Source organism: Talpa europaea, assembly GCF_964194135.1.
Source record: "Talpa europaea genome assembly, chromosome: 7".
Lineage (NCBI taxonomy): Eukaryota > Metazoa > Chordata > Mammalia > Eulipotyphla > Talpidae > Talpa > Talpa europaea.
Window position 1 is genome coordinate 108,800,398 of NC_140074.1, and position 21,417 is coordinate 108,821,814.

A 21,417-nucleotide genomic window follows, 5' to 3' on the forward strand; every position below is an offset into this window, starting at 1 on the left:
CTCTGAAGTTTGAGCCAGAAAGAAACGGCGGGTCCTGGGGCTGTCAGTGAGTTGCGTTTATGGGGAGGGCCTGGTGTAGGTGGGGAGAGGGAGTCTTGGCTTTGCTGTCTACTACTTCAATGGCCTTTCAAAAGTCACATTACTTTTCAGAAGCTCGGTTTTCTTATCTGTAAAATGAGAATAATGTTACCTATTTGCAGAGTTGTTTGAAGTTTAAATACAGAGTCTGTACATTGTTTTTCCAGTGCTGCACATACCCGGTGTGAGGTCTTTATCGATGTTAAAAAGAGAGAAAAGTTTCTCTAATATTTCATCTGATTTTTTTTTGCAAGCTTCATTTATCTAAGCTAAACAAAACTTCTCTTTTTGTTGTTAACTGTAGTTACCAGGCCAGAAGGGTAATTGGTGAAGAGAGAAAGTCATTTAGAAGAAAGAAAATTCGTGTTAATTAAACCTACAATTATTGAACTAACCTCTGCATTCTATGTGTCCGTGTGATTTGTGGTATATACTATGAATTACTTTAACCAGCATACATTTTGTTTTGTTTTAAATGCATACTTAGGAACATAGTAAATACAAATCAGATTCTGGGAAATATTGAGCTGTGTGTGAATGAATTTCGGTACAATAAGTCCCAAATCCAAAATGACATAGTGAAAGAGAACAAATACTTGAATGAATGTATTGGTTTCTCAGATAACACAGCTATTTCATCTGTAGCATCATATACATATATGGCATTTAAAACTTTATTTTTTGATCATTGAAGTAAGAAAAATGTTTTTAAATAAAATAAAACTTTTATTGATATATATATTAGTACATGACATTTCATTTGCTCTTTGTTAGTAATGTAGTGGTTATCAATGCCTATATTTTTCTATTACAGGTTGCTTACTTTTTTTAGGAACTAGGTTTAAGAACTCAGCATGTCAATTATAACACTACAGCTTGGTCAGTGTGGCAATCAGATTGGTTTTGAAGTGTTTGATACTTTATTTCGTGACTCACACTGTCCTCATGGACTCTGCTGTAAAAGAGAGAATGAGGCATATCAAGCATCTTGCAAAGAAAGATTCTTCAGTGAGGAGGAACATGGAGGTATGTGTGGTCCAAAGTCCTCTCCTTTACTCTAATATAACTAGCCTCTTCACGGCAGGCCCCCACATAGTATCCAAACCCCCTTCCCTTCCCAACTTCCTAAGGCATGCCACCCTTTGTTTCTGTGTTAACAACTTTTGCCTCTCACATAAAGAAAGATGCTCAGATTTTGCCAATCTAAAACCAGACAAGAAAACAAAAGTCGTCTCTTGGCCCTCCCTGTGGGTTAAGTCTCAGGGCTCTCACCACAATGGCCTGAGTTCTGTCCCGGCCAAGGAGCTTAAGACCTCTCCTGCCTTGTCTGCTGTTCCCCTCAGCAGTGTATTTTAGTCAATCTGCCTGTTTTGCTCCCCACTCTGTCTCTGGTGCATCCTCTCACTCTTCACATCTGGCCTACACCCCAGTTCTTCTACAAAGGAAAATATTTAAATATATATATATTTTAAAAAAACCCTTGTCTCTTGACTGTTACTTTTTCCTTCTTACCTCTTTGTCTTATTATACAAGATTATCAAAGGAGTACTTTTTTAACCTGTTTTCATCCTGCTTCTGCCCTAAAACATCCCTGGAACTGCTCTACAAAAGTTTCCAGTGATTTCTAATTATAAAATCTAAAAACTCTTTTTCTTTTCTTAATTTAATTAAATTCTCTTGATAACATTTACTGTAAAACATCCTCCCTGAAACTTCCTTATCCTTAGTCTCTGAATTTTTCTTCTCTAATAGTTGTATCTCAGGTTCTCCTCTGTCCTCACTTATATACTTCTCCCTGGGCTATTTCAGTCACTCCCATAATTTACTGTTTCTTTTACACTGGTGACTCTCAGAACTCTAGCCCAGCTTCTCTCCCAGACTATTTGGTAGACTTTTTCACCTGAATCTCCCATGTGCACCTTAGACTCAACACCTCTATATCCATGGTCATTCATTATCTTTCCTTTAAAACTTGGACTTTTACTGCCCATATATCTTAGAACATATGCTTTATGTACCTCCTACATATCTCTTAAACCATTCCCTTTCGTCTTCATTCTCATTACCTTAGTACTGGCTCTTTTCGTCTCTCAACATGGACTATTTCAAGACACTCTTGAGTCCCCCTGTCTAGAACTTTCTGTCACAATTGCTTTCCATTAAGAAAGACATCTGGGGCCTCCCCAGTGGTGCAGCGGTTGAGCACTGGGTTGCGAAGCTGCCCGAAGCCTCCGTGGCACCGGTTCGATCCCCAGCTGCTCCCCGGCCTCTGGAGGAGGGTCCCACATGGCGCGCAGACCTCTCCTGCCACTCACTGCTCGCCTCAGTAGTGTACTTCGGTCCTTCTGCCTGCTCTGCTCCCCACTCTGGCTCTGGTGAATTCTCTCACCCTCCCGCGCTTCTTTTTTTTTTTTTTTTTTAAACACTTTTTTTTTTTTATAGAGGCATGTTTTATTTATTTATTTGTTTATTTGTTTATACAAGCACTGGGTACAGTCAGAAGCGCGGGAGGGTGAGAGAATTCACCAGAGCCAGAGCGGGGAGCAGAGCAGGCAGAAGGACCGAAGTACACTGCTGAGGGGAGCAGCGGGCGGCAGGAGAGATCTGCGCGCCATGCGGGACCCTCCTCCGGTGGCCGGGGAGCAGCCGGGGATCGAACCAGCTCTGCAGAGGCCGCGGGCAGCTTCGCCACCCAGCGCTCAACCGCTGTGCCACCGGGGAGGCCCTCCCGCGCTTCTGACTGTACCCAGTGCTTGTATAAATAAATAAATCTTTAAAAAAAAAAAAAAAGACATCTGGGGCCTCCCTGATGGCACAAGGGGTTAAGTCTCAGCACTGTCAAGCTATCTGCAGTCATTGTAGCACAAGTTCCATCTCTGGCCGGAGAGCTGACCCACTTGTCACAACAGATCTCTCCTTTCTCACCTGCTCCTCCACTCAGCAGTGTATTTCAGTAGATCCACCTGTTCTGCTCCCCACTCTTCTCTGGTGAATCCTCTCACCCACCCCATACCTCTGCCCTACACCCCAGCTTTTGTATGCATAAATAAAATAAATCTTTTTTTTAAAAAAAAAGATATCTGACTATTCCTCCTCACTTGAAAATATTTGATGGCTTCACTTTGCCTATAAAAGATATTTTTTTTAAAAGATTTCTTTATGCATACAAGAACTGGGGTATAGGCAAGAGGTGAAGGGTGTGAGAGGCTTCACCAGAGAGAGAGAGTGGGGAACAGAACAGGCAGATTGACTGAAATATACTGCTGAGGGGAGCAGTGGGCGAGCCAGGAGGGATCTGCTGGGCCATGTGGGTAGCTTCCTGGCCGGGGATTGAACTCGTGCTGCAGTGGCTGCAGATCACTTCACAGGCTGCATTTTAACCCTTTGCACCACCAGAGAGGCCCCTAAAAGATAAATTTCAACCTTTTAGCAATGCATACAAGGTCTTCAAAGATCTCAGCCCTGCCTGCTTTCCATCTCCATTCTACATTTCTCCCACCCCCTCTTTTTCTATCTTCTGCTTCAATAATCCTAAGCTACTTGTTATGTCCATAGTATTTTGTACCTGATTGTGCTACTTTGTTAGTATGACTTATCAGGGGTCACATCACATCATAGTGTGATTAAGTGTTATTGTATTCTCTCTCCCACTACTCCTTCTAGGACTGGATTGATTTTTATCTTCATCTTGTATTCAAGGCTTTCTCTCTGTAGCCCTGACCCAGTGATATTTTAGCCATGCTGATTCATCCTGCTTTGCAGAATGCTAGGCATTACAAACCATCTATATATCTCTGCTGCTGCCCACTTTGATTTCTAAGCAGTATAACAGATCTTTCAGCACTCAACCTTTGGATTTTTTTCAGACATAGACGTTTATATTCTGATTTAACCCAACTAAGACGTATAAAATATTTTTCTTTTGATTTTTTTCCCCCTCTATAGTTCCAGTTGCTCGGGCTGTACTTGTTGACATGGAACCTAAAGTTATCAATCAAACACTATCAAAGGCTGCCCAGTCTGGCCGATGGAAATATGATCAGCATTCATGCTTCTGTCAAAAACAAGGTTCTGGAAACAACTGGGCATATGGGTAAGAATAATTCATCATAGGGCCACCCTGGTGGTGCGGGGGGGTTAAGAACAGCACTATGAAGCAGTCCGTAGCCTCTGCAGCACAAGTTCTATCCCCAGCTGGACAGGGAGCTACCTAGATGGTGCAGCAGACCTCTCCTGTCTCTTCCGCTGCTCCCCTCAGCAGTGTATTTCAGTCAGTCTGCCTGTTCTGTTCCCCACTGTCTCTGGTGAATCCTCTCACCTCTCGCACCTCTGGCCTGTACCCCAGCTCTTGTATGCATAAATAAATAAATCTTTTAAAAAAAAAGAATTCCTCATAATTTTCATTTCAGATACAGCAGCACAGTCAGTATATAGTATAGTTACAACTTGATGTACCAAACACAAAATATTGAAATTGGCAGTTTTAAAATGTAGAATGTGACTTTACCTAGAAGAAATTATCAACCTCCTTTCAGTTCCATGTAATGATGGAACCAAGAAACTATTGCAGCAGGGTTTTCCTTCTTCACTGTCATGATGCCAACCAACTTATTATCCATACAATATCTCCTGGCAGGTATTCCAACTCACAGGGAATATGACAAGGCAGCAGTGTTTCCAGGGGTTCTTTGGCAAATTCTAGGGTTTACTTCCAGAAATTCTGATTTGGTTGGGATTGGCTTAGATGTTGGGATTTTTCAAAGCTTTCCCAAGTGATTCTAACATGCAACAAGTTGGAGAACCATTGCTTTGGGAATATAGACTATTATGTTATAACATAAATTTGCGTAACTACCTGTTACTTGAAGTCTTCAGCTAAAGTAGTAGCCTGTACAAGAGACTTTTGTGTACCCAGAAATTCACTCTTCTAGTCCTATTCACCTGTTAAATATATTTAATTTGTAAATTTTAAATTTCGTCAATCAGGGAACCTGTACCATTCATGAGAGTTAGTTCATTTCCTTAGCTTTATTTATTTTTAAAGTTTTCTTTTTAAAAAAAAATTTATTTTTTTTATTTATACATACTAGAACTGGGATGTCGGCCAGAGGTGTGGGGCATGAGAGGATTCACCCGAGACAGGGTAGGAGCAGAACAGGTGGATCTACTGAAATACACTAGTGGGATGAGCAATGGGCAAGATGGGAAAGGTCTGCTGACATAGATGGGTTAGCTCCCTGGATGGGGATCAAACTCATGTCACAGTGGCTGGCGATAGTTTGATAGCTTGATAACCCTGAGACTTTAACTCCTGCACCACCAGGGAGGCCCACTTCCTTAGCTTTCAAAAGCCTTCACTAGCTTATATCTTTCTCTCTGCATTTCATGGCTCTGTTTAAATTGAAAGGTGTTTGTATTTTTTTTTCTTTTGCATTGCACAGTTACTCTGTTCATGGACCCAGACATGAAGAATCTATAATGAACCTAATCCAGAAGGAAGCGGAGAAATGTGACTCTTTGAGTGGTTTTTTCATTATAATGAGTATGGCTGGGGGCACAGGATCAGGACTAGGAACCTTTATAACACAGAATTTACAAGATCAGTACTCAGACTCTTTGAAAATGAATCAAATTATTTGGCCTTATGGAACTGGTGAGGTATGAACATCTTTATTGATAACTTTATATTTGGCATTTATCTTTGCAATGAAATGTAGGCAAAAGATTGAGCTTGGCCTTTGTTTAAAAATGTTAAGTTACTGCTTCAAGAGTGATTATACAATATGCTACTTTCATGAACAACTCATTTAACTTTACTTTTCCAAGCAAATGAGAAACCCTGTTTTTAAAATTTCAAAATAGACAAATGTACATATTCTCCTAGGAAACCATTCCTGGTTTATTTCCTCTGTCTATATGTAAAGCAGGGACCTTGACCTCATGTTGCTTCACGGTGCCATTGTCAACCTTCAAAGAATTTTCATTTCTTTCTATTGAGAGGAAATTTCTATACAGCCCAATTTCCTGTCTTATCAGCCTGCTAGGAGGAATAATAAATGGAAGTGAAAAAAGTCACTATAGGAAATGTGGGAATAAAGTGTGATAGTTTTTTGTTTTTTTTTTTTTTTTTTTGTTTTATACATGCACTGGGTACAGTCAGAAGCGCGGGAGGGTGAGAGAATTCACCAGAGCCAGAGCGGGGAGCAGAGCAGGCAGAAGGACCGAAGTACACTGCTGAGGGGAGCAGCTGGCGGCAGGAGAGGTCTGCGCGCCATGTGGGACCCTCCTCCGGTGGCCGGGGAGCAGCCGGGGATCGAACCGGCGCCGCAGAGGCTGCGGGCAGCTTTGCAACCCAGCGCTCAACCGCTGCGCCACCGGGGAGGCCCTAAAGTGTGATAGTTAATGTTTATTGGGCCCTTAATAGATACAGGTCACTGTTCTAAGTGCTTTGCTTGCATTCTGTCATTAATCCTTGCAATGCAAAGGCTGATATAATTCTTTTCCCCATTTTACATATTAGGAAACAGACCTAGAGAAATCCAATAACTTATCAAAGATCATATATATAAAAGGTGACAGAGGGACTCCCCGGTGGCACAGCAGATTGAATGCGGTGCTGTGAAGCTGTCCGCAGCCTCTGCAGCATGGGTTTGACTCCTGGCCAGCCAGGAAGATGCCCACATGGCGAGGCAGACCTCTCCTGTCTCACCTGCTGCTCCCCTCAGCAGTGTTTTCGGTCGTCTGCCTGTTCTGCTTCCCGCTCTGTCTATGTTGAATTTTCTCACCCTCCTGTGCTTCTGGCCTGTACCCCAGTTCTTGTATAAATATATATTAAAAATAAATAAATAAATCTTTTTTTAAAAAAGACCTTTAAAATAAATAAAATAAAAAGTGACAGAGCCAGGATTAGGACTCAGGCAGGCTACCTTTGAACCTACCCTTTTAAGAGACTGCTCTTCTTTCCTGCCTTTTTTATTTCTGAACTTTTATTATCTAGGTTATTGTTCAGAACTACAACTCCATTTTGACTCTTTCTCACTTATACCGATCATCAGACGCCCTCCTTATTCATGAGAATGATGCTATTCACAAGATCTGTGCAAAACTGATGAATATCAAGCAGATCTCTTTTAGCGATATAAATCAAGTCCTCGCACATCAACTGGGAAGTGTGTTCCAGCCTACTTATTATGAAGAAGGCTCATTTCACTACAGGAGAAATCCATTAGGTAATTGTCCCCTGTTTGTTACTTGTACCAAAGTCTCATGTTCTGGAAGCCTCAAAGTTACTGTTCACTGGCTCTTCTCGTATGCCTGAAGATATACGAGGTCTCCATCACAAAACTGTCCTGAAGAGCTGCTTAGCTCTCTGAACTGTCTTATTAACAAGTACTAAGAAGTTACTTACTAAATTTCTCAAAAGAGTAGTAGCTATCCACCCACTCCATTCTTTATGATCCTTTTTCTGAGAACAAGTGAGGAAACTGAGGCAAGAATGCTTAAGATGAGAGTAATTGAACAAGAAAGCTGGAATAGCAGAATGTGACAACAATGCGTGCATTAGTGTTTAGGAATTATTTGCTGGCTGTTGTTTATTAGGCATGGAATATAATAGAACTCAGCTCTTCTTTTACAGAGGAGGATTCTTGTGCTTAGAGGAAATTCCACCAGCCTTAAGATCATTTGTGCAATCTTTTTAGATGTCTGTGTCAAAATTTGTTGCTTTCATTAAGATGTAGGATGAGTTTGCATTCGTTGTTGCCATACATTTCATATTGTGTTAATGTTCTCTCTCCTATTTTCTATACATATATAAAACAGCTCTGAATGTAAAGCAAATTAGCCTTTCTCCTTAATTCTGTCTCATTACAAATACAACTTTCTTAAGATAGATATATTCCTGGGCCTCCCCGGTGGCGCAGCGGTTGAGCGCTGGGTTGCGAAGCTGCCAGCAGCCTCTGCAGTGCCGGTTCGATCCCCGGCTGCTCCCCGGCCACCGGAGGAGGGTCCCACATGGCGCTCAGACCTCTCCTGCTGCCCGCTGCTCCCCTCAGCAGTGTACTTCGGTCCTTCTGCCTGCTCTGCTCCCCGCTCTGGCTCTGGTGAATTCTCTCACCCTCCCGTGCTTCTGACTGTACCCAGTGCATGTATAAACAAAACAAACAAATGAATAAATAAATAAATAAAACATGCCTCTATTAAAAAAAATTTTTTTTTTAAAAAAGATAGATATGTTCCTATCTTCAGGAATTACTAATCATGTCCTTTTTTTTTTTTTTTTAAGATTTTTTTTTTTAGGGCCTCCCTGGTGGCTCAGGGGTTAAAGTCAGCACTCTTAAGCTGTTGGCTGCCACTGCAGCAGAAATTCCATCCCCAGGCAAGAAGCTAACCCACATGGCTCAGCAGACCTCCCCTGTCTCACCTGCTGCTCCCCTCAGCAGTGGGTTTCAGTAGATCTGCCTGTTGCTCCCCACTCTGTCTCCGGTGAGTCTTCTCACTCCCTGCACCTCTGGCTAACACCCCATTTGTTCTACAAAATAAATGAATAAATAAAATCTTTTTTTAAAAAAAGTTTTTTTTTTTACTTATTTATGTATACAAGAACTGAGATCTAAGCCAGAGGTGTGGTAAAAGGGGGTGAGAGGATTCATCAGAGACAGAATGAGGAGCACAACAGGCAGATTGACTGAAATACACTGCTGAAGGGAGCAGTGGGCGAAACAGGAGAGGTCTGCTGCACCATGTGGGTAGCTCCCTGGCCAGGAATCAGGAATTGGAGATCAAACTCATGCTGTGATGGCTGGAGATAGTTTGATAGCACAGAGACTTTAACCCCTATGCCACCAGGGAGGCCCACTAATCTTGTTCTTTGCCCTAGTAGAATTTGATGTTCATATAAATATCATTTAACCACATTAATAAGAGAAATAATAAGGATATTTTCTAATGGAATAGTGAACACACAGTGACACACAGTGCTTGCTTTATTTTCTTTCAATTTATCTAAATATTTTTTTTCATATTCCAGCTCCTTCGCTTCTTTTTTTTTAAACAATGTTTTTTGTTTTTTTTTAAAGATTTATTTATTTTATTTATACAAGCACTGGGTACAGTAAGAAGTGCGGGAGAGTGAGAGAATTCACCAGAGCCAGAGTGGGGAGAAGAGCAGGCAGAAGGGCCAAAGTACACTGCTGGGGGGAGCAGCGGGCGGCAGGAGAGGTCTGCGCGCCATGTGGGACCCTCCTCCGGTGGCCGGGGAGCAGCCGGGGATCGAACCGGCGCTGCAGAGGCTGCAGGCAGCTTCACAACCCAGCGCTCAACCACTGTGCCACCGGGGAGGCCCAGCTTCTTAACTCTTATTTCCATTTTGGCAAAGTGTGTTTGTCACTCATGCTAAAATAGGTGCCAAAATGAAGCAAATATGGGTCTATAGTAGGCGCTGCCTCTGAAATCTTATGTGTATAGGAAGGTTTAAACAGTTCTGACCCTGGAGGAAAAGACATTTAGTTCCAAAACCATCAAGTGATGGTTGTGTAGAGGCCAATGGGAACAATGTAGAATTTTAAAGTCTAGTTCGAATTTTTTCCTTTACAGGAGACTTAATGGAGAGTTTAGTTCCTCATCCGGAATTCAAGATGCTGAGTGTTCGAAACATTCCTCAAATGTCTGAGAACTCACTGGCATATAGCACGTTTACTTGGACTGGCCTCCTCAAGCACTTGAGACAGATGCTCATTTCTAATGCAAAAATGGAAGAAGGTAAAGGGTATTTTAAAAATATTCAACCCACAAGCTGGAAAAAATGCTTGTGCCAGAGTTCTCAATATAAACTTCTGGTGTCAGTTGAAATAATGGTCCCTTCTTCTAGCCAGGGAGGCTCCTGCAAAAACTCACCAGGACATTCCAGGAGAGCTTCTCAATCACTTCAAGTTTTTTTTTTGTTTTGTTTTTTGTTTTAACATTTATTTTTTTTTGTTTGTTTGTTTGTTTATTTATACAAGCACTGGGTACAGTCAGAAGCGCGGGAGGGTGAGAGAATTCACCAGAGCCAGAGCGGGGAGCAGAGCAGGCAGAAGGACCGAAGTACACTGCTGAGGGGAGCAGCGGGCGGCAGGAGAGGTCTGCGCGCCATGTGGGACCCTCCACCTGTAGCCAGGGAGCAACCGGGGATCAAATTGGTGCCACAGAGGTTGCGGGCAGCTTCGCAACCCAGCGCTCAACCGCTGTGCCACCGGGGAGGCCCTCACTTCAAGTTTTGTTTCCCAAAAATATCTCAAATGAGCGTGACATCTAAATTCTTTTTTTTTTGGTCAAAGTAATATATGAACATAGTTTTTTAAAAAATCAAGTCGTTGAAACTCATTTAAGTGTATACTTAAACCTGTAACTTACATTGTATGTAAATGATATTTCATTGGGGAAGAAATGGTCCAGTATGACTTTATAATGAAGAAAAGTGCAGGCCACTATCCTACATTTCCCTGCTCTCCAGTTGAAACTCTCTTTTTCAATATTTTTAGCAGGTTCTTTTGGAGTTTGCCTCCATATTTCTAAATACCTTGTTTATATTGTCTGTTTTATTTGCCTATTTTAGATATTTTCAATCACCTTAATAATGTGAAAATTGAGAACTGAGTCTTTGTGTGTGTGTGTGTATAGAACTGGGGTGTAGACCAGAGGTGTGGAGGTTGAGAGAATTCCCCAGAGACAGAATGAGGAGCACAACAGGCAGGTTGACTGAAATACACTGCTGAGAGGAGCAGTGGGCAAGATAGGAGAGGTCTGATGCACAATGTGGGTTAGCTCCCTGGCCTGGGATGGAAATCAGGCCATAGCAGTGATAGCACTGAGACTTAACCCCTAGGCCACCAGGGAGGCCTGAGAATTGAGTCTTCTTATATCCCTTGAATATGCTTACACACCTCTATCCTTTCTCCCAGTATAGTTATAACATGTTTTTAGGTTAGATCAACTTTCAGTACTTTCAGTACTTATATTACTTTCACTCTGTGAACATTAATCACAGTTAAGCCATGTATTATATATGCAGATTACATTTTATCTCCTAGAATTAACAATATATATTGTTCCCTATTCTATGTACCTATTACTATTCTATCCCTAAATTCTTCTATAACACGAATTCCATCTCAATATGTTCAAGCCCATCAGGTATCTGTTACTTTATTGATCTGCTTAGGGATGTCCTCCTAAGAGGCTTCATCTTCCCAATGCAGTCTGGACTGATGGCTCTCGAGGCTTGATAAGCAACTGGCACTGGCATCTTTATTTGCCTCATCCTGTATTCTATCCCGTTTCCTAGCTTTCAAATTTTTTTTGTTGGTTTATTTCCTCATAGTGATGGTTTATATCCTCCAGAAGATTCGTAAGAAAAGTATAGGGAATGTAAAATTAGATTGATAGTTTGACCAGGTGCAGGACTGAAAGTTGAGAATCATTTTCACTCAGTATTTCAATTACTCTTTTATCTTCCAACTTCTAGTGTTGCTGTGATAAGTCCCATGTCAATCTAATTCTTGGTCCTGTTTTGTTCTTTGGAAATCTTTTAGGATTTTTTTCTTTATAGCACTCTGGAGTTCCTTAGTGTGGATCTCCTGTGTATTTCAGGAGAATGTACACTTTATGAGGGCTAGAATTTCTATCAGTTTTGTTTACTGCGGTTTCTTCAGAACCCAGACAGTGGCCTAACACATAGTTTAGCTGAGACCAGGGCCCCCTGGTTTATCCTTTCCTGAGCAGAAACCTCTTCTTTTGGGGTGATGGGGGGGCACTTTCCCCACTGTAAGGAGTAAGAAGGGTCTGGAGTTCTCACTTCTCATGCAGTGAGATTTTTAACTAATTCTGTTTCTTCTAATGTTAAAAATAGCTGGACTACTAGAACCTCCAAAGCGGGCAAGTTTCAGCTTTTCCTGGTTGCTAAGTCTGTAACCTTCCAAAATTTTGCTTTCTATCTTCCAAAATTTTGTTGCCACGATCTTCTTGCCCATTCCTTTTTTTCGTGTTTATGCTTACAACAACAAAACAAAACCCAAAATACCCTATCTGATGAAATTTGGGGAGTGACAAACAGTATGTTCAGACTGTCATGTTTAACTGGAAGCATGTATTATATCACAAATTACAATATCTTAGGTTTAAATACTCTGAAAGTGGATTTCCTCTTCATTTATCTGTAACACCTATGGCTATTCTATTATACTGCCTGAGGTTTGAAGATTAAGTAGAAAGTTCACATCCCAGAGTAATGCTTCCTATTTTCTGTGGCCACAATACCTGTTTTTCTAGCAATACCTGTTAACATCTCAAGGAACACTGTGTTCCTCAGGGTGGTGTAAGACAAAGTGCTGCTCTAAGCTTTCTTAGGTCAATAAACCTCAACTTGCTTAGTCATTTCCCATGCAAGACTTTAGGGTGTCAACAACATTCACAGCTAGAGATAGAGCTTTTTGTTATTACATATATTAATATATGAATAAGCATATTTATGTCTCTAGCCAGATTTGAAGTAGAAGTATGTAATATTAAAACTCTTCATGTTACCAGACTGCTTGCTATGAAGACTGACCCCATTAATGTCACCATTAGCAATGTATCTGTTTATATTGTCTTGGCGACTAAAAGAATGAGTGATCCAAGAGGGAGCACGGCAGAAGTTACACTCGTTTTTATGACCAGCTTTGGAGGTCACACACCATCCTTATGGTTATTGAGGTTAGCCCTATTGCAGTTGGGAGGGGCCACACAAGAGCATGAATCTTGGGAGGTAAGGGTCATTGTGGTTCATCTTGGTAGCTGGCTGTTACACTCTGTCACCTAATAAATCATTTCCTCTAATATGCAGGATGTATTTCTCCCAAGGCTTGAGAAGTTCTGTCCCATTAGCACATCAGTCCAAAGTCTAGACTCTTGTCAATTAAAAGCAGAACCAGGTGTGAATTTATTCTCCTCAGGTGAGATTTCTTGAGGAATAGCTCTCTGAATACAGTTCCTTGCACACACACAACAGACCAGAATAGTGGACACTTCCTTTCAAAAAGGGGAAAATGGAAGGTACACAGGAATTGTTCATTGGTCCATAAAAATTAAGCAGGGTAGGCATCCCTCATGGCCCAAGGGTTAAAGTCTCAGTGCTATCAAGCTATCACCAGCCACCATGGCATGAGTTCAATGCCTGGCCAGGGAGCTGACCCACAAGGCGCAGCAGACCAATCCTGTCTCGCCCACTGCTCTCCTCAGCAGTGTATTTCAGTAGATCCTCCTGTTCTCCTCCCCACTCTGTCTCAGGTGAATCCTCTCACTCCCCACACCTCTGGCCTATACCCCAGCTCTTGTATGCATAAATAAATAAAATAAACCTTAAACAAATTCAGCAGGGCAAATGCTAGCAGTTTCTTGATTAGAATGTTAAAGTCTGGAAATCATTTTCCATGACTTTTGACTTGGCCATCTGAACCAAACTAAGATATAATCTTACTTGCTTATTTTTTTAAAGGAGGTCATCTCTCTGGTTGGGGATCCAACTCATGCTACTGATAGCTGCTGATAGCTTCATAGTGCTGCGACTCAACCTCTTGCGCCACCAGGGAGGCCCCTGTTACTTGTTTATTTTTAAGTTTTATTTAAAACATTTTATCTTAAAATTACATGTCACTAGTTGTTTTATTTTTGCTAGTTTGGATTAATTTGTGCATGTGAGAACTAGAGTGCATTCTGAGGGAGTATGCGCAGAATTCTTAAGACTTAAGAATACGTTCTATACATTCTATGAATTTTTTGTTCCACAACTTTTTTCAGCATAATATTTTCTGACCCTCTTTCCAATTAAGTACATTTAGACACACCTTATACTTTTATAATAGCTACTTAATTTTCCAGTTTGTGCCATCATTTAAAATATCTATATAGATTAAAGCATCAAGTAATTCTCCAAAGCTAACTGTTGAAACTGTCAGTCCATAACCTTCCTTTATTTTCTCCTTCCCAGAAGGAACCATGTTTCAAAACACTCTTACTGTTCTTTTACTGTTTTTATCTAGTCATTGCCATTTATTGACTTGTCAGTTATTTAGATATACTCTATTTACTTACCCCTGTGGAAGGTTAGGACTTAGCTTTTTCTCCACCCTGGCCACCAAGCCCTGTAGATACTCTTCAGTCTTCTTATCCTTCAAATAGAGTTATGTCATTGGGTTGAAGAGATACTAAGCTTCACATGATCATGACCTAGTTAATGCTGTCCACAGCTGAGCCATGTCATGTTAGAATCCTCGGGTTACTTTCCAGTATAATTTTTAAATTCTCTTAAGAGCTAGTAATTGCATGTAATTTTCATTTGCTTAGTTATCTGCCCCTGTCAATTATTCAATCCTAAGTATTGCTCTACTTGTCCAGATTTTCTTCTTGATATATTCAGTTGTTCTGTCAGTTTCATCCTTTTAAGAGCCCTCTGACATGCTTCAATCTAGATTTCCACCCCCACCCTCGTTACAGCCCTCTACAACTAGTATTCATTTGTCTGTCTTCAGTATTAGGTAGACAAAGCCTTAGTGATTTGGGGGGAGCAAAAGGAGGAGGAGGTCATAATTTTCATGGTTTTTACTTGCTCTCTCTGGTTTCAGCATGTACCCTGCCTTAACTCTGCCTGGTTCTCCTGTCTAGACACTCTCAGTCATATATATTCTCTCCAGAAAATAAAACTTTCCTTTTCTGCTCAGATAGGAAAGAAGCAGTCATCATCACAAACAAGTTTAGCAACATTCCTTAAACAGGAGTCAAATGGGGATGTGCTCTACAGATTACAAATCCAGTTCAAGAGCCAATGATTTAATGTTTTCGTGGATTCCCTTAAGGAACCTTGTATCACAGGTTCTGGAGGCTCAGAGAAAAATAAAGTGTGAAAAAATGGGTAGCATTAATGATGAATCAACAAGTGATTAAGTTTATAGATGTGGAAACATTTTAGGAAAACCTAAATAATATTTTTTGTTATATATTGCTTTTTCTGTGTATTCAAGAATGATATGATTTTGGGACCTAGGGGTTGAGTCTCGACGCTATCACCATTTTGGCCTGGGATCAATCCCCGACCAGGGAGCTAACCATATGGTGCAGCAGACCTCTCCTGTTTCGCCTGCTGCTTCCCTCAGCAGTTTATTTCAATAAATGTGCCTATTCTGCTCCCCACTCTGTCTCTGGTGAATCCTCTCACCCCACTGCACCTCTGGCCTATACCCCAGTTCATCTAATAAAAAAAAAATAGTTTGAATCACTTCAGGTGAACCTGATAAGAATTTTTAAAAACTTAGTGAAAAGAACCTTTACCTATCAAAGGGAAATTGATATAAAGTACACATGCCATAATACATTTTTCTCTTCTTGTCCAAAGTCATTTATAAAATCTCTTTTTCTCATTTGGTAGGTATTGATTGGCATGTTCGGCCTCCTTTATCAAGACTTCCTGCTCTTGGTAAAATGTCTGTCAACAAGGAACTTCATTTTAACACTTCCATTGCTAACTTGGTCATCCTTCGTGGGAAAGATGTGCACAGTGCAGATCTGGGTAAGCAGAAGTTAAGGTGAAAAGTAAAATGTATATTTTGCATATGGTACACATGGTAAAAAAAAGTTTCTGAATTGATTCTGAGAGAAAGAAAAATAAAACTGTGATTTAGTATCAGAAAGTAACCATTGTATCAGTTAGTATGTGACCAGACACCAAAACAGGAGTGTTTTAAATAAGATAAAATTTTTTCTTCCTTAATCTGATTGTCCTGTCATCCTCTCCTTGTGACTTCCTCCTTAAAGTCCTAGACATCTTTTTCAAGCTTCAGTTGTCAGATCACATAGAAATGTGCAAAGGACATACCTCCTCCTAGGGCCTCACAGCATATTTGTGTTTATAGCCATTGACTGGTGTTGACTCTTGGTGCCACACCTAACTGCCTGTGTGGCAGTCAGCACAGTTAAAATTCAGGGGTTCTATGTCAAAGAAGATAAAATCAGGTATTGTAGGACAAGTAGTGGAGTTTGTGACTGCATTTTTTTTTTTTTTTAGAGGCATATATTTTTTTATTTATTTGTTTGTTTGTTTATACAAGCACTGTGTACAGTCAGAAGCGTGGGAGGGTGAGAGAATTCACCAGAGCCAGAGCGGGGAGCAGAGCAGGCAGAAGGACCGAAGTACACTGCTGAGGGGAGCAGCGGGTGGCAGGAGAGGTCTGCGCACCATGTGGGACCCTCCTCCGGTGGCTGGGGAGCAGCCGGGGATCGATCCGGCGCCACAGAGGCCACGAGGAGCTTCGCAACCCAGCGCTCAACCACTGCGCCACCAGGGAGGCCCTGTGACTGCATTTTGTATAAAATTTTCAGGAAGTTGAAAAAGGAACACTCATAGTTGCTTAGTGTTTCTGTGGCAGCAAGTTTCTCAGTTATATTATACTTATTTGATGACTTCCCACAGTGATTTGATACTTCTGGCTGTGACTGAAAAAAACAAAACAAAACAAAGAATCTAGTCCCTATAATACACCTTAAAGGGTATTATATATAAGGGTTTTTTTGTTTTATTAATTTTTGCATGGAAGAACTAGAATGTAGGCCAGAGGTGTGGGGGGTGAGAGGATTCACCAGAGACAGAGTGGGGAGCAGTACAGGTGGATCTACTGAAATACACTGCTAATGGGAATAGTGGGTGAGACACCATGAGGGTCACTATGTGGATCACCTCACTGGCCAGGAATGGAACTCATGCTGTGGTGGTGATAGCACTGAGACTTAACTCCTAGGCCACCAGGTAGACCCCCCCCTAAAAGCGTGTTATAAAAAGAGATTGAAATATGATTAAAAAGAGATCATTTCAAGTTAGTCATATGGCATACTTGCTTCATTCTTTTAAATTTTAAAAGAAATTAATAAAAATAATAACTTCCAAAAATTTACCCACAGTAAATGACACAGGTGCACAGAGGTGTTCTTAAACAGGTCTTCACTGCAACATCTTTGATGCTAACAAAAATGTGGAAACAATCTTAATGGCCAATGGTAGGAAATGTGTTAAATAAATTATGGCATTCATATAAAGAGCCCACAAATATGCTAATGATGGTTTTTGACATGGAAAAGAGATTCACAATATATTGGTGAATAAAAACTACAGATTATAGAAGAGACTGTGTATAAAAGTACATGTACAAGGGCAAGCAATAAAATGTTTATTGTCATTATCTCTGATGGTGGTAGCATTTCAGCTGTCTTTCAGATGACATATCATAGTACATTTCTGAATGGTTTGAATTTTTTTTTACAGTGAATATGAATTATTTCCCCAAAATAAGTAGAAAGTTTTAAAAGATTTCTGGGTAGAGGGACAAGAAAATACCTGTTTCTTAATTTTTTTCCCAAATTAAAAATTTGTGTTATAAAGAATGGTTTGTTGTTTTACTCTAGGGGGATTTAAAGATCCAGCTCTCTATACTTCCTGGTTAAAGCCTCTTGATGCTTTCAATGTATGGAAAACCCAGCGAGCCTTTAGCAAATATGAGAAGTCTGCAGCATTGGTGAGCAATAGTCAGTTCTTAGTAAAACCACTCGACATGATTGTGGACAAAGCATGGAATATGTTTGCTTCCAAGTAAGTGAAAGATAATTCTACAAACCTGTGTAACCTTAGGAGATGATGTGAAGACAAGGCAGGATCTGGAGTGTCTTTGTTTGTTTGGGCTGCTATAATAAGAGTGGCATAGACTGAGTCACTCATAAACACAAAAATGTATTTCTCATGGTTCTGGAGGCTGGAAAATCCAAGATCAATCCAAGGCACATTTGAGGTCTGACAAGGACCCACGCACTTCTTGGTTCATAGGTGGTTTCTTTTCCTCAAATGGTTGGAGGTGCAAGGGAGTTAACATGAGCCAATATAGGGCCTCCCTTGTGGCTTAGGGAGTAAGTCTTAGCACTATCACTGCTATGGCCTGAGTTCAATCCCTGACCAGGGAGCTAGCCCACATATGGCACAGCAGACCTCTCCTGTCTCTGGTGAATCCTCTCACACCCTGTACCTCTAGCCTACACCCCAGTTCTTCTAGGCGAAAAAAAAAAAAAGCCAATTTAGATCCATTCATGACAATCACATCTCAAAAGACCCAGCTCCTAATATTATCTTTTGAGATAATATTGCAACACATGAATTTTGGAGGCAGACAGTCTGTAAGCATGGTAGTCACTTTGTAGGTGTCAAACACTGGGCATATTACTTCAGGCTTGTCTCCTTATCTCTAAATTGTCTCCTTATCTCTCCTTATCTCTGAGAGAATATGTGGTCGGGATCAAATGAGATAGTTATATAAAAACACCTAGTACAGTGCCTACCTAGTAAAATGTTCAGTGATTCTTGATATTATGTTGTTAACTAAATGAATAGTTTTCAAATTAAGTCGTTGTTTCATTATTAGGTAGGGACAATAAGATAGTTGTCCAAGATAAGATACTTGAAAGAAATGAAATTATAATCTTGCTCAGAAAGAAATTTTTAGATTGAACTCCACTTGATACTAAGAAATGTCTATTTGACATTTGAAGTGGTAGGGATGAGGGTGGTTAATAAAAGAAATGTCTACTTGATATTTAGAAATGTTTTATCAGGGCCTCTCTGGTGGCGCAAAGGGTTAAGATGCAACCTATGAAACTATCCACAGCCACTGCAGCATGAGTTTGATCCCCTGGCCAGGAAGCCAGCCACATGGTGCAGCAGACCTCTCCTGACTCACCCGCTGCTCCCCTCAGCGGTGTATTTTGGTCACTCTGCCTGTTCTGTTCCCCACTCTGTCTCTAGTGAATCCTCTCACCCCCCCCACACCTTTGGCCTGTACCCCAGTCCTTATATGCATAAATAAATAAATCTTAAAAAAAAAAGAGGGGCCTCCCTGGTGCCTGGTGGCACAAGGGGTTAAGATGCAACCTATGAAGCTGTCCGCAGCCTCTGCAGCACGAGTTCAATTCCCCGGCCTGCCAGCGAGCAACCCACATGGCGTAGCAGACCTCTCCTGACTCACCCGCTGCTCCCTTCAGCAGAGTACTTCAGTCAGTCTGTGTATTCTGTTCCCCGCTCTGTCTCTGGTGAATCCTTTCACCCCCCACACCTCTAGCCTGTACCCAGCTCTTGTATGCATAAATAAATAAATCCTTAAAAAAAAAAAATTTTATCAGATTCATGACATCTACCATAATGACTTAAGGCAAAAGCAAAATTCTTCAAATGACTGGACAACACCTCTACTTTGATAGGATGGGGTTCCCAAGGTCTTCCCTACGCAATCCTGCATGTGGCCACTCCAGAGGCCTCCATGTTTAGGAACCTCTCTAGTTTCCAGACCCTCATACTCTGTTTTTTTCTGGTTTCTTTTCCTTCCTGCCCTCATTAAATGGTAGCAGTCATTATCATGTCAATTTAATTAGTCTTCCCTTGATTTTTTTTCTTTTTTTCCCCAGAGATTTATTTATTTATGCATACAAGAACTGGGGTACAGGCTAGAGGTGCGGGGGGTGAGAGGACTCACTAGAGACAGAGTGGGGAACAGAACAAGCAGACCCACCGAAATACACTGCTGAGGATAGAAGCAGGCGAGACAGGAGAGGCCCGCTGCACCATGTGGGTAGCTCCCTGGCCAGGGATCGAACTCGTGCCTCAGCAGCTGTGGACAGCTTCATAGGCTGCGCCCCAACACCCTGTGCCACCAGGGAGGCCCTTCCCTTGATTTTTTTTAACACAACTTCATCTACCTTAGAACATTTTTGGGAGTATAGGCTATTACTCCACCTGACCTAGTTGCAAATTAAATGTCTGAGAAACACTTGGGAAGCAAGCTTCACTTTATTCCTAGAACTTCATTAATGTATTTCTGCAGTTTAAGCCTTAGCTAAAACTGCAGGTACTTTTTAGAGTTTATCTAGAATGCCTCTAGGGTATAAAATATGTGTTGAGTAGACAGCCAAATCTGAACATACTTCTTTGTCCTATGGGTCTTTTGTTGTCATTCTCTTAGATACTAAAAAAATAGGGAGCTGGATCTACATTTTCAAAGTTTGCTAGTCTTTGGAGTAAACATTGAAGGAAATATAAAACTTATAAGAGAGTCTGCCACTTTCAAATGTTCATGAGCTAAGAAAGATCTATTTATTGTTTAACAGTCATTCATTTGGGCCTCCCTAGTGGCACAAGGGGTTAAGTTTCAGCACTACAAAGAGTTCAATCCTCATCTTCTACAACAGTTAAATGCCTATAGAGAGCAAATCCGTATGGCTCAGCAGACCTCACCTGTCTCGCCTGCTGCTCCGCTCAGCAGTGTATTTCAGTAGACCCCACTCTGTCTCTGGTGAATCTCTCACCCCCATACCTCTGGCCTACACCCCAGCTCTTATATGCATAAATAAATAAAAAATAAATTTTTAAAAAAATGTCATTCATTTGTACGAGATTGGTCATTTTTCATTTTCTTTTTCTCTCACCAGGGCCTATATTCATCAGTACACAAAATTTGGAATTGAAGAAGAGGATTTTTTGGACAGTTTCACATTGTTGGAACAGGTGATTGCCAGTTACTACAACCTCTAATCCTAAACAAAGGCAGAAAACGACCTACAATCAACTTTTGGACTAAAATATTTACAATACTACATTTCTATAAAGTTTCCAAAGTCTCATTTATAAAAATAACCAAGTCAAATGCTGGTTTCTCCTGCATACTATACCCATAAAAATGGAGGAAAACCTTTTAAATGGAGAATAATATGTTTTCGATGAAAACATCTACTTGGTATTTTTGTAAGAAAAATTGGTGCTATTATATAAAGAACCTTAGAAACACTTTACTGAGATGTTGGCACTCTGGAACTATCAAAAAAAATTGGAAAATTCTGTTTTCTCTTTCCGTGTTCCTAAATCTCTCTTTATCCCATTCACTAAATATGAGCTAGACTATAACAGCATGATTTTAAGCTAAAAACCAGTTCTGTTTTTAAATGTATTCATCGTTGAAGTGAATGCATTGAACCACCAGAGGGAGCTATTATCAAATGCTACAATGTGAACATCTATTTTGAATATTTTATAAATGTAAAATTTTCCACTTTAATCAACTATTTAAAAAATTAATATCAGGGGCCTACCTGGTGGCCTAAGGGGTTAAGTCAGCATATCCATTGCAGTGGCCCACCACAATGACCTGAGTTTGATCCCTGGCCAGGGAGCTGACCCACATGGCACAGTAGACCTCTCCTGTCTCACCCACTGCTCCCCTCAGCAGTGGATTTCAGTAGATCCTC

The 21,417-nt window shown here is 40.8% G+C and overlaps 1 protein-coding gene across 6 annotated transcripts; it reads left to right on the forward strand.

The window, feature by feature from the left end:
* Nucleotides 1-21: 21 nt before the first annotated feature.
* TUBD1 (tubulin delta 1) lies at nucleotides 22-20,707 on the forward strand (the record flags this gene model as incomplete). Of its 6 annotated transcripts, XM_084236866.1 has the most annotated exons (9): nucleotides 22-46; nucleotides 893-1,104; nucleotides 4,024-4,171; nucleotides 5,520-5,736; nucleotides 7,076-7,307; nucleotides 9,673-9,837; nucleotides 15,518-15,658; nucleotides 17,545-17,728; nucleotides 20,605-20,707. In XM_084236866.1, exons 2-9 carry the CDS (start codon nucleotides 933-935, stop codon nucleotides 20,705-20,707), a joined length of 1,362 nt encoding a protein of 453 aa, XP_084092992.1. In that variant the 5' UTR covers nucleotides 22-46; nucleotides 893-932. The 6 variants fall into 6 exon arrangements, with proteins under 6 accessions (XP_084092992.1, XP_084092993.1, XP_084092991.1 ...); XM_084236867.1 differs by lacking the exon at nucleotides 22-46 and having other exon boundaries at nucleotides 812-1,110; nucleotides 4,030-4,171; XM_084236865.1 differs by lacking the exon at nucleotides 22-46 and having other exon boundaries at nucleotides 812-1,104.
* Between the last annotated feature and the right edge of the window lie 710 nt (nucleotides 20,708-21,417).